At 40.6% G+C, this 14,385-nt stretch overlaps 1 protein-coding gene across 6 annotated transcripts in view; it reads right to left on the minus strand.

Moving 5' to 3' along the window:
• ADAMTSL3 (ADAMTS like 3) overlaps positions 1-14,385 on the minus strand; it is a 366,780-nt gene that overhangs the window by 224,529 nt on the left and 127,866 nt on the right. For all 6 annotated transcript variants that reach the window (XM_059912342.1, XM_059912338.1, XM_059912341.1 and 3 more), the window contains exon 5: positions 7,334-7,379. In XM_059912342.1, the coding sequence (XP_059768325.1) occupies positions 7,334-7,379 (46 nt within the window). The remainder of the gene's footprint in view (positions 1-7,333; positions 7,380-14,385) is intronic.

Raw genomic sequence — 14,385 nt, forward strand, 5'->3', positions numbered from 1 at the left:
TTTCTTTTATGTGATGCATGTTGAAGCAAAGTGAGCCAGTTCCCACAGCAAAGAGCAACGAATTAGACATGAAAGGTCAGATAATAAAACATGGGTTTCAGCTGAAGGAGTAAGTAACCTGGGCTTCACTTTCTGATTCCCGGGTCCAGGCCCTCAAGATGTGCTTATTCCTAAATTCCGCTAAATATCCACTCATCCATCCTGTGAATCCCATTTTGCTTGAGCTAATTTGAGTGGGTTTCTGTTCCTTACACATGATGATCCCTGATCAAGACAGCCGTATATCTAGCCCATGCTTTCTAGTTTACCAGGAAATATCACTGACATTCTCTCTTCACTACCACCCTTTGAGCGGGGTAGGTCAGGATTATCATTACCCTCGTTTGTATAAATGGAGAAAACTGTGATACAAAAAGTCTTCAGTCGCTAGCCCAAAGGCATACAACTAGAGTATGACAGAGCCAAGACTGATTCCCAAAGAAACAAGCATTCCATTATATGATACTGCTTTCTAGTAATCTTGGGGGACATTGACTACCTACATTAAATGCTTTCATTTACATGGCATTCTTCCACTGTCAACACTAAGTCTGTCTAGTCTGGTTCAGATGGGTTGCATGCCCTGGCTCAAGACAATCTAGGGATTCCTGTGTCTAAAGTTTAGTTGACATTTAGGAAGCTTGGATACCAAACATCCATCTGCTTTCCTTTCCCTGAGAAGCATTTCTTCATATTAGTCAAGTTCAAGACAACACTTATTTATTAAATATACTTTATGGGTTTTGCCTAGGTGACATGCTGTAAGGAACACAAAAGAAGAATATAATCCATCAGTTACCTAGCGAGCTTGTTATCTTATTGGAGATGTAGCATCTATGTGCATGGAATACATTGAAACCGTGGGTTATTTATTACCGGTATTTGTAGACTTACAGTAGGACTTTGCAATGAAGGAAATAAAATTGTTATCCAAGAGTTAAATTTAAAAGTGAATAAATGGAGCTAATAAGGAAAGAGTAAATCTAATAAGGAAACAATAGATCCTAGATCAGGAAGACTTGACTCAGTCAGGAGTGGGTAGCCAGCCTGGGAGGCATAGAAAAGAAGAAGGAGGAGGAGAGGGATTAGGAGGAAGAAGAGGAGGAGAAGGGGAAGAGATAGGGGGAGGGGAAGATGGAGAGGGAGGGGAAAAGGGAGTAAAGCACAGCAGATAACAACCAGCACCCATTCAAGGACCATTCTGAAGACAGGGGTCTCCTTTCCTCCCTAAAACCATGAGAATACATAAACCTGTATGGACAACTTAGGGAGAGAAGCCAAGACAGGAGGATTATCTAAGAAGCTGAGTATTTTTAGGCAAGAGAGACAGACCATTACCTAAGAGATGATTTATATAATAGGAGTGGACCAAGCTTTAATTTGGGTTAGATATTTAATTTTCCTCCTAGATAAGCAGTGAGTAGGGACTCAGGAGAAACACGATTTCTGTAGAAGCAAATTTGAACATTTTATCTTCATATCCATGTTATAGTATGAGTTAAATTTCGTGATCCTCTTATATAACAAATGCCAAATTTTCTAGCATAAAAATGAATTATTGTAGGTGGCTACTATCAGCTAGAATAAGCAAATGATGCATCATGAATAAGTAACATTTCAGAAGGGATCTGAAGGACGATGTGATGTGAATAGAACAAGATATGAGAAACGATATAAGGAAAAAAGAAACAGCAAAAATAAATTCAGTATCTATGAGGCACAGCCTTGTCCAGCCAGGGTGAAACTTGTGAGTTGAATAAGATGTAAATCTCACCATCTTTTGGAGGTCCTGAAATGCAAGTAAGGGGAATTAAAAGCAATAGGGATCCACAGAGGGGAGCAATATTAAAAAGGGACAGAATAGGTAGCATTTTAGGAGGGCCAGTATGGTAGCAGGATGGACTGGAGTTCTGCAGATAGATATGAGAGGAAGTGGCCCTAGCCCAGAGTAGAAGAAATGGCAATGGAAAAAAAAAAAAAAATCTCTAAGAGAAAACTGTCAGAAATTAGCCATTCATGGGATCCAGAGTATAAAAGATCTTTCAAGGGTCACATCAAATGTCACCTCTTCTGGAAATTTGTCAGGGAGCCCAGGGACCCCACTGTGCAGAATTAACCATGCCTCCCTCTGTGCCCATATAAAAAATGTGTTCATGCTACAAAAATAGTCTTACCAAATTATGATACACTTATTTTTTAAAATATGTTCCCTTTGCTTTCTTCTAGCTTTACCTTTAATTTCATATACCCTGGTATAAAAACATACAAGTAGTGAGTGAATTCAGGCATTAGACCTCCTTGCTGACATGCATGACTGCCCTTGGAACTTCTCCACTTGCTCTATATACCCCTGATAAGGATAATTCTTTCCTGAGGCCTCTGGGGCCCAGCCCTGGCTGGAAGAGCCCATGCTGAGTGTTGATCAGAGGGTCATGTCTGAAGATGGCGGTTACCTGGAGCCCCAGTACTGCACATAGGCATGTTCTGTTCCCCTAATCTCCCCGGTCCTTCAGCCCAAAGCCCCATCTCCCCTGACAGAATGAATGCAGGGAGAGCCGCTGAACCAATGCCTGATTTCTCAGGGAGGGAAGTGTGGTCCTCGTTTCCTGGTCATGCCTCCCACTCTGCCACATGAAGCACGGGTTCCTGCATACCACAAGTGGAATTTCTTTGTCTATGAGCTCTGAATGCACGTCCCTAACACATCCAGACTCCATAACAAAAGAACTTTCAATCGTTCCTTGAATGCCTGGAACCTGCTTTTTTCCCAGGTTCCCTGTCTTCCGCTTTTTTTTCCCGGTCTTCCGCTGACGTGGGCAGAGGTCAGAAATGTAGCTGTCAGGGTCGTCAAGCCAGATCCTCCCCGGTGTTGGGGATCCCTCCTGGGCTGCTGGAGCGGAAGGCCCAGGGGCATGGAGGACATCATTTCAGTTGCCTCTGCCTTCAGCTCCCTCGTGCCCTCCTCTGACCTTTGTCCCTGGCCAGCTGTGAATATTCAGAAGGCCCCTCCTACTGTTCTTGGGGTTGAAGTTTCTATAATGGTATCGGAAACTGTAATGTTCCTCCAATTACCTCTGCAATTCATGTGCTCCTGAGCTGTTAGAAGTGGCCTTGCTGCTGTCTGGGTGTCATGTCATTATCTGACAAAGCTCGAGACCTCTTCACACTTCTTTCCAAGAAGCATGATGGTGTAGCAGAGTGATCAAGAGCACACACTTCCAAGGAGCCTGGAACCTGACTGCCTGGGATTAAATTCAGCTCTGTGACCCTGTGCAGGTTACCTAAATTTCCTTCTCTGTAAAAGTGGAGACAAAAATAACACCTACTTTGTAGGGATTATGAGGATTAAATTTATTTATTCATGAAAAGGCACTCAGAACAATGCCTAGCATTTAAGAAGTACTTAATAACTCTGAGCTATTATTGTTGCTATTAATATCATTACTGATCTTGGTTAGGGGTTAGAAAGCTGATACACATGTGACAGACTCCATGGTCCAGCCCGGAGGCTGAGAGCCTGAGCCTTCAAATAATCACATGGAAGAACAGAAGAATTAGCAACCTCGGGAATAGGATTGAATGTCAGGTCTCTGGTGCTCACCGGCGGTGACTTCTGCTTCTCTGTAAAGCACACTTCACCTCCCTATGTGGCCATTGATGGTGACATCCCTTGGATGGGAATGGGAGATCTTGCACTCCCATCAGATGGGACGCTCAGGTCCCCAGAAGTATAGGTGTGAGCATCTTTGAATCACGAAGCAAGTTTCCCTCAAAAGAGTGCCTGACCTGGGAATCACTAAAGGCAGCTTCCTTCGAAAGAGTGGGTGATGAGCCCCATCCCCAGGGAAAGGGGAGCCACTGACTAGTGAACGAGCATGGCCCATCTTCAGTGAGGCCATTGGAAGGCAGGGAGAAGCAACAGCAGGGCTCACAACTCAGTTCTCTCTCCACTTGAGATAGGCTGCAGAATAGTTCCCTCTCCTGCTCTCTGGACTCCTTGGGGTGATAAGAGAGATGAAGATTTCAAGAGTCTAAATCCCTAACTAATAAAGCAGGAAGCATCTCCAGTAATTATATGTAAAAAAAGAAAAAACAAGATGTGACCATATTCATACACTGAGTTCACTGTGGTTACATCCACTTACGGCGCTTGACGCCCTTGAAACGTTTCTATGTTATATTCCACGGAATATACCCGTATAATCACTCCTGGAAAGGAACAGACTTCTTACAGATCATGGACACTGCAGCTGGGACTGCCTTTATCCACATCTGGTCTACAGTAGGGCTTGAGTATCACGGCTGCAGACACTTGGCGCGTGGAGATGGAGGGGTGCCCTGAACACTACAGATGTGAAAGACCTGCCACAGGGCTCCCTTATTTCCCTGTAAGGAATTTGTTGGAAACTCTGCACTTGCAATGGCAAGCATAGAAATTAATGTCATTTTCTTATGAAATCTCTCTACGGACTCTCTTAGGATTCCAACTCTGAGAAATAGAAAAGGGTGAAATTTACACTGCTGTCCTCCCCCACTAGCTCCCACCTCCTAAGCATCTATTTCTCACCAGCCTGGAGGTTTTAAAGGTTTCTGCAGACTCCTCTGAGGGACCATCAATTAGAGACCATGTGTACTCCCAAGACCCTCGGAGCCTCAGGGGCATGAGATCTTCACTCAAGCTCACCAAAGTTCTAACCACTGCAACTAATATGCACCAATTTTAGTAGATTACATTCTTTCTCTACATTGCATGGCACAACACTCCTAGACCCTTATATAACACTTGTGTTGAAAAGAGCTGCCTTTTTGAAACTAGCTAGAGCAGAGTCTCACACACACACACACACACACACACACACACACACACACACACAGAGAGAGAGAGAGAAACAGAGGGAGAGAAACCCTAGAATGAAATCTCAGAATGGAACTAGCTAGAGCAGTCTCTCTCTCTCTCTCTCTCTCACACACACACACACACACACACACACACACGAGAGAGAGAGAGAGAGAGAGAGACAGAGAGAGAGACAGAGAGACAGAGAGAGAGAGAGAGAGAAACCCTAGAATGAAGTCTCAGAATGTAATATCTTGATCTGGACATTTAAAATGAATTCTCCTAGATAGCTTCACAGAGTATTCCTTGATAGCATACTGTTGTGAAATTTATTCTGGAATGACTGCAAGGAATTTGCCAGACCAATTTGTCTGAGAAGCCGAGCTGTCCCACTGTGTTAATCAGAATAATGCACCCTCCACAAAGATGGTCACCACCTAATCCCTAGGACCTGCGAATAGGTTACCTTACATGGCAAAAGGGGCTTTGCCCAAAGCATCCTTTGACTAAGGTTAAGGACCCTGAGAGGGGGAGATTATCCTGGATTATCCAGGTGGGCGAACCTTGCTCAGCTGTGATCACAGGCAGATGTGACTACATAAAAATGGACAGAGAGATGCAGTGTTGCTGGCTTTGAAGTTGGAAAAAGGGGCCACAAGCCAAGGAATGTGGGCAGCCTCTAGAAACTGGAAAAGACAAAGAAATGGATTCTTCCCTAGAGACTCCAGAAGGAATGCAGCCCTGCCAACGCCTTAATTTTAGCCCAGTGAGACCCGTATCAGAATTCTGACCTCCAAAACTGTAAGATAATAAAAAATTTGTATTGCTGTAAGCCAAGTTTGTGGTAATGTGTTGCAGCAGCAATTAAAAAATAAAATGTACCCAGGCAAAAGGTAGTAGATGGAAACATCTTGTGTGTAAAACCCTGAGGCTGCTAATACATCAACGTGCTGGTGTAAGAATGAATGCTAGGGGACTTCCCTGGCGGTCCAGTGGTTAAGACTCCGCACTTCCAATGCTGGGGGCATGGGTTCAATCCCTGGTCGGTGAACTAAGATCCCACATGCTGTGCGGTGAGGCCAAAAATAAATAAACAAAATTAATTAATTTAATTAAAAAAAAAAAAAAGAACGAATGCTAGACTCTGCTTGTACCTAAATGCCAGCCTGTGTCTGTGCTCGGTCAACCTCTCTCCCTCCTTCATCCCCACCTGGATTCCAGCTCATTTAATTGTGCACCCACGCGCATGTGTATCTCTCGATTCCTCAAGTCCATCCTGTCACAGGACATGTGAAACCTATTTGCCTTGTCTCCCAAAATCCCTCCTAGGACATAGTGGACACAAATCTGGCTACCTCAGGGCTGGGTGATATTGGATTTTGAGTGCCCTATAAATAAGCACGATTTTTCCCACCAAAGTTTGAGAGAGAAACATTTCTGCTTCGCCACTGATTAAAATAGACTGAAAACGTGCCTTGAGCTCCACAGACAAAAGGTCCTGCTAACATTGCCTATTCTCCACTCCCCAAGTCTAGAGCTTGAGGCTGTCCAACGAGGAAAAGTTTGGGTCCATAGAACAGAAATGCTTACCCAGGACTGCTGTCTCACACTGGCCCAGGACAGAGAAGGAACAGAGATGGGCAGTCCCTCCAGTAAGTGAAACATTTAAAATAAATGACATAGCTAATTGAGAAAAATTGATTTTTTAATAAAAAACCTAAATCTCACTTAGATCTTCAGATTTTCAGAATTTCCTTTGAATTCCTGTCATCTTGATTCAGGTATACATCACAAACAACCGAAATGTTTTACGTGGAAAATAGGATTGGTGCTTTCTGACATTTTATCTTGCATTGCACGTTTGTATATTTGAATTTTAGTTTTTGTTTGTGTTGATCACTGTAGAATGAGAGCAAGGTTTACAAACCCTTCCTCAGGTGTGGTTTTCTTGAGTCACCTACAGTACTCCTTAACACATTTTGCAGGGAGCGGGACAGGTGTTTTGGAGCAGGAGAAACAGCACTAGACAAGTTCAAGTCTGTACGCTTCCTATGCGGCCTTTGGAAAATAATTTCACCTCCCTCGGCCCCAGTCCCCTCATGTGAAATAAAGAAATAACCACACCTCATATGACAACATCTCGGAGACAGTTGTGAGGGTCAGGTGAAATCCTACACATAGAGCATTTTGAACTTTGAAGGCATTTACAAGTATTATGTATTGTTTCTATGAATTCAGAAATTATTAAATGCTTACCAAATTAGATCATACATGTGAAGTGGCCTAAAAAGGTAGTATAAATGGCAGGTATGAGATATACAAAACCTGTTGTCAATTAAATGAATATTCAAATTTTCCACAATGAGTACCAAGAGGCCATTAGCTTACGGTACATAATAACTTCAAACATGAACATATTTTATGGGATTATATATTTTTATTACATACAGAACTTACATGATTGCTGCATGTCTTGTATCGAATATTCTGCCCTTCACAATTCCTGAGGAAAAAAAAGAAAATAAGGATTTCATGGAAGTTGCAAGCAGGAAAAAAAAAAACAAGTGAAAACGAGGCACACGTAAAACTTTTATTAGTGCCCATTACCTCAAAGATTCAAAGTTTAGATTCTAAGAAATAACTTTCAAGGATCAGGAGGCCAGAAAGTCTCATGGAAGTGTCACATTAAATACAGTGAATTCTTTAGTTGAATTAATGCAATAATATTACTTAAGCACAGTTTTTACCCCAGGGTCTATATAACCACTGAAATTAATGTATACTGTGTGTATGTGTAATGTGTGCATATATGTTTTCTTTTTCTATGAAAAAGAAGGTAAAGCTACAGGCAGAAGTATTTGTGTAGCACGTCCCTGTAGGGGAATTTCTCTTCCTCCCTCACTGAGGTCACCAAGTTAGCTGGGCCCTCTATAACCTCCCTCTCTAATCAGTACAATGGTCTCTGTCAGAAATTTGCCTGAGGCAATGCTTATATTTTACTTCAGCCACCAGCCTTATTAAACAAATGTTACAAAATAGTGTTGGGGTGGATTTCTTAGGACACCGATCCTCTAGGATCTGAAGTCATATACGCATGTATGTATATGCTTGAGAATCCTCCAGGGATGACCACACACTATCCTTCCCTCCAACCTCTTGCTTTGGGACCCAGCCACTCATCTTCCAGGCAAGCTTTCCTTTTGGATGTTTGGAATTCCATCTGGCAGGTCCTTTCCTCAGTGCAGTGCTTGCTGCTCTGTATTTTACATTAACTCCTTAAAGATAATTCATCTGTGAATGGGATCTTTCCCAGTTTTTCCATGGAGTTATGTTTTTACCCTTTATGTGTCCCTGGTCAATTCAATGGCAAATTTGGAGCAAGAAAAGCTAAACACAGGCTTAACTCGCCATCTTGAATTAAAAGTCAAGTGTTAATTTGTTTTAGAATAGTTAGTCCTGGAAGAAGAGAACTTTTTTTTTTTGGCTGTGTTGGGTCTTCATTGCTGCTTGCGGGCTTTCTCTAGTTGTGGCGAGTGGGGGCTACTCTTTGTTGAGGTGCACGGCCTTCTCATTGCGTTGGCTTCTCTCGTTGCAGAGCATGGGCTCTAGGCGCGAAGGCTTCAGCAGTTGTGGTGCTCGGGCTCAGTAGTTGTGGCTCGCGGGCTCTAGAGCGCAGGCTCAGTAGTTGTGGCGCACGGGCTTAGTTGCTCCGCGGCATGTGAGATCTTCCCAGACCAGGGCTCAAACCTGTGTCCCCTGCATTGGCAGGCTGATTCTTAACCACTGTGCCACCAGGGAAGTCCCTGGAAGAAAAGAACTTTTAAAAAGTGGATCCAAAGAGATCCTTTTTTGCTGGTGTGATTTAAATATGAGCCTATATGAAATGGCTGAACAAGTTTATTTCAGCAGTATATAACTCACTGCACATACCTTCTGACGATTTTATTTTTTATCAATTACAAAAAGAGTAAGTGAAGACAACTAATGTGCCAAGAAGTATAAAGGAGGAAAACCAAGCATTAAAAATCCCATCATTGGGACTTCCCTGGTGGTCCAGTGGTTAAGAATCCGTCTTGCAATGCAAAGGACACCAGTTTGATCCCTGGTCGGGGACCTGAGACCCCACATGCCTCTGGTCAACTAAGCCCGAGTGCCGCAACTACTGAGCCTGCTTGCTCTGGAGCCCATGCAACCGTGGCAACTAATGAGCCTGCACGCCACAACTAGAGAGAAGGCCACGCACCACCACAAAGAGCCCATAAGCCGCAACAAAAGATGCCGCATGCCACAACTAAGACCCAACGCAGCCAATCAATCAATAAATAAATATTTTAAAAATCCCATCCTCAAGACCTTTACCCTTAATAATCTGGCATTTCATCTTCCAGAGTTTCTGCCCTGATTTATTTACAGTTGTGAAATCATACAGCCCATTCAACTTCGTATTCATTTTAATCTAATATCATAGCCTTTTCCCATTTTATTAATAATTCCTTGGAAAAAAATTGTTTAATGACTACATAATAGTCCATAATACAGACATTACTTTTTTTGTAGTTTTGAATTTGAATTTTTTTAATTGTGGTAAAATACACGTAACATAAAATTTACCATCCTAACCATTTTTAAGTATACTCTTCAGGATTGTAAGTATATTCACATTGTTCTACAGACATTACCTTTTGTGGGTATTTGTGCTGCCTCCTCTTTTTCCCTACTTTTAAAATTTACATACATTAAAATTCACTTTTTGGGGGTGCACAATTTCATGCGTTTTCACAAAGCCATACAACGGTGTAAGCACTACCACAATCAACATGTGGAACAGCTCCATCACCCCATAAATGCCCTCAGGTTGCTCCCTTGTAGTCAACTTCTTTCCATCCTCAGCCTCTGGCAACCACTGATTTGTTTTCTGCCCCATTAATTTTGCCTTTTCCAGAATGCCATGTAAACGGAATCATACAGTGTATAGTTTTTTGAGACTGACTCCTTTCACTTAACATAATACATATGAAATCCACCCATGCTGTTGCATGTATCCATAGTTTGCTCCTTTTTAATTGCTGAATAGTATTCCACTGTGTGTATGTACAACAGTTTATTTACCCATTCACCAACTGGATATTTGGGTTGTTTCCAGCTTTTAGCAATTATGAACTAGAATGTTGTAAACATTCTACATTCATACAGGTTTTGTAAACATTTGTAAACAGGTTTGTAAACATTCATACAGGTTTTGTGTGAACATAACTTTTCATTTCTCTTGGGCAAATACTATGAGGTAGGATTGCTGAGTCTGCTTACTTTATATGATAATCCTTTGCTAAACATCTTTATGCTTTCATTTTTGTTCACATTTAGGATACATATCTAGAAATGGATAACAAATGTCATTCCTTTTATCTTGTGATTTCTTCATGTATGCGTTTTTAACTCTTGGTTGGCTAAGTATTATTTGATTGGTTGTTTTTTCAAGAAGGGTAAATGTCTCCCATATTATTACTAAACTTTGTATTTCACATAGGAAAGGCAATGAAGCAAGATATATTACTTTTTTCATGTTCCTTTTTCCTCAAAACTGTAGACACGTTTCATTGACCTTTGACATTTAGACTCACAGAAGAGAAGTCTGATTTTTATTCTTTTGTACATGTGTTTTATTTTCCTGCCTGGAAGCATATAGTGTTTTGTTTTGTTACTATTTGAAGTAAAAATTATAGTCAGGGTGTACCTAGTTGTGTGTTTATTTTCATTGATTTTGACTAAAAATGGTTGGTCTTTTTGACTAGAATACTCAAGGTCTTTACTTGCAGTGCTGCGTATTACTCTCAGATTATAATTTTGATTACTGCTCTTGTTCCAAGAATATCTGTAATTCTTAAGTTAGAATTCCCTTTCTCTGCTCTTATTATTTCCTTATTGATCTATGATTTTCTCTAATATACATCTCATTTGTTTGACCTTCTCTTATACTTCCAAGAAATCTCCTACAGATATCCCTCCACATGATTGATTTTCTTTTTCCTGTAGTGATTATTTTGTGTTTTATTGTCTGGTATGCTTTTTTTTTTTTCGGCCACGCCACGCAGCTTGTGGGATCTCAGTTCCCTGACCAGGGACTGAACCTGCGCCATGGCAGTGAAAGTGAAAGCCCAGAATCCTAACCACTAGGCCACCAAGGAACTCCACTGATACACTTTTTGATACTGCTTTTTCTTTCTTTGCAATCCTTCTTTTTAAATTTATTTATTTATTTATTTTTGGCTGTGTTGGGTCTTCGTTTCTGTGCAAGGGCTTTCTCCAGCTGTGGCGAGCGGGGGCCACTCTTCATCGCGGTGCGCGGGCCTCTCACTATCGCGGCCTCTCTTGTTGCGGAGCACGGGCTCCAGATGCGCAGGCTCAGTAGTTGTGGCGCACTGGCTTAGTTGCTCTGCGGCATGTGGATCTTCCCGGACCAGGGCTCGAACCCGTGTCCCCTGCACTGGCAGGCAGATTCTTAACCGCTGCGCCACCAGGGAAGCCCTTTGCAATCCTTCTTAAACTCACCCTTCTCCATCCACATCTCATACCATCCTCACCTTATTTTCTGCTCCAATTGCATCATGTACCTCAGTCTCTTCATATCTGTTTTCTGGGAGGTGCAGTCCCTAATGGGATTTATGAAGTATACAGGAGAAAGGCATTTTGGAGTGAAAAGAACAGCACTACGGCTGCCTCCAAAAGCATTACCTAAATGATACTTAAATTTCTGAACTGGAATACAGACAAAGTGTCCAATTAGTTGCCTCCTTTTAATATAGTTCTCTTGACTTGTAGTTTAGAACACCTTCCTAGATTATTGCAACAGTTTGACCCAGTCTTAGTATTTCCTAACACTGTATATTTCCATCTTTGTGACTCATCAGAGGTATAGGACTTTGAAATTTATTAAACTCTCAGCCAGGCTACATTAAATTTTAAACATTCCAGAAGCACCAAACTGGGAGTCTGGCAGGAAAAATTTATTAGGGTGGAGAAGTCTCTCTCTTGGTCAAAAGGATATGACTCCATTCTCCTGGGAAACAACAGCTATGCCAGTGGACAAGGTCATTTACTTACATGACTTATTTCATTGTGCTTATTATGTGTGGATAAAAGAAGAAAATAAATTACAGAAAAATGAAAGGGTAATTTGAAGTACTCTGCTTTTTTTGGAAAAGCCCCAATTGAGGAAAGCAGCTAATAGATTAGGGAAGTGATAACCAAAATCTTCTTGTATTATGCTGACTTATAACCCTAAAAAGCTTTTGATTCCAATTTCATGGGGGCAGGTAAATTACAAAAAACATGGCTTAAGAGAGTATTTGAATTGATCTAAATACTGGAATACAAAAACTGTGGAAACTTACAAAGAATGACATTTTCTTTAAAAGTGTATTAGAACTTCAGAAATAATTTTTCAAATGCATTTTTAGTAATTGTTTAATTTTAGTTATTTAAATGTAAAACAAAACCAATTTTGAAAAATTTAACACTAAGAGAAAAGAACGTATTTGCTGATGACAGCTTGTGTCTCAGGCCTGCCGTGTAGACCATATGGTCGTGGTCTACACCCCACTGCCATCTGCTATGTCCTAAGTGTGAGGCACTAACTTGCATCTTGAGTGTTGGACCTGAAAATCTAAACCTAAAATGTAAGTATATCTTTACTAAAAATGCCACTACAACTGCAGCAAAGTGATATGAAAAAAGGAGCATTTCATTTCATGAATTCTCAAAATATAAAGTACCATTTTGGACTCATTCCTTCTCCAATGACTTCTTATGGTGAACCTACTCTGCACTAGGATGTGGATATAAAGATGCAGTAGGATTATCTCTCAATTCCCTTAATAAGTCAGCAGTAAGGTTTTTATTTAACCCAACCATCTGGTGGACATTTTTCATATTCTACTTCATTTTGTCCAACCTAACACACACTGAACCCACTGACTGGCCTCTACTGATGTGGAATGCTTTGGTTACAATTTAGTGTGAAAATGAATGGCCACTTTATGAAACAGGCATAAAATGAAATGCAAGTTATTTTAAAGTTAAGGACACTGGAGTCCTAATTCCCCAAGCAGGAACCTGCCAGCTTATTCTGGAAATAATTCCTTTGGCTCAAAGCAACTGAGCTGCAGAAATATTACTTCCAAGTTTTTAATTCCATTCTAATTATTATTTGCAAGAGCTAATGGTTATTGGAAGTATATGAAAATTCAAGAACATCATTTCACAATTATGTATTTTCTATCCATTACAACATTCATAACACCCTGAAATTGAAGATTTTTGAAGCCATAAATTTATGAATATATAAAAAACATATGTTGATTCCACATGAGGATACATTAAAAACATTAATAAAATTTCCCTGGAGTTTATAGCAGTATAATTTATTGCATTCATTTGCTGATGTACTGACTCAAATACTAGTGTCTTAAAAATTAAGAAGCATGTGTTTTGAAGCATAGAAATATATTAATTTTTTAAAATAGCAGTTAACTTAAACCTGTCTTTCCCATGGTTGGCACTTGACTAGAATATCAAATTGCAAATTTCTGCGAGAGAAAGAGACATTCTGGCTGGCGTATGGTTTACAGTGCAAAAGAACTGAGGTGTGTATTTAAATGTAATCAAATTCTGAAATAACTTTATCCACAAAGAAATAAAATGAGCAAAATAGCCACACTCACCCCCTTTCCTAAATCGTAAATTTAAAGGGGCACACTGATAAAAAGAGAAGGCATTGAAAGGCCTCCTAAAGCTTTGGGAGAGCTTTTTGTCTGGTTTTTATGTAACCACCTCCACATACCTCTTCCAAGAAAAATCGACCACAAAAGCTCAATATTTATGAAGAATTTAATGAGTCTCTAAAGCTGTTCAAGGATAAGGAGACCTGATAAGCTTTCCAAGGGAAGTAGGTTTCCTTCTTAAAAATCACAGAGTACTTCCAAAATTACAGTGCAACGTCTCAATATGGGAGTGGGTATGTAAGGTTTGGGGCTGCCTAAAAGGTGGGGAGCAGGAAAGACAGAATTATTAACAACCCTACTGCCTTTCCTTTGAAGTAATCTAATTTAATTTTTATGCAGAGAAATAACGTTACTGTCCCTGTTTCTTATCAGAATCATGGAAAGAGTGGGTGCACCACAGGCCTGGCCTTATGCCAGGAACCAAGCTGGAGAACAAATACTGCCTCACCGTACGCTTTTCTTAATGTACATACCTCAGAACACACTATTCTCTCATTTAATTTTTTTCTTATATTTGGTTTAAGATCTTCCCTAGCTTCAGATATGTATTCAAACTAGATGAGCTCAGAGAGCAAGCAAAAATTTGGAGATTCCCAGGCCTAAAGGTAAATTTTAAAATATAGGTTAAGATGTGTACATAAATAGACTAAAGAATACTGCGTAAGTCCTAAAAAATGAAAAAGTCAAGAAAGTACTACTTCAGGAATGGTGACGCGAAACACAGTAGCG

The sequence above is a fragment of the Balaenoptera ricei genome, chromosome 2 (assembly GCF_028023285.1).
Source record: "Balaenoptera ricei isolate mBalRic1 chromosome 2, mBalRic1.hap2, whole genome shotgun sequence".
NCBI lineage: Eukaryota > Metazoa > Chordata > Mammalia > Artiodactyla > Balaenopteridae > Balaenoptera > Balaenoptera ricei.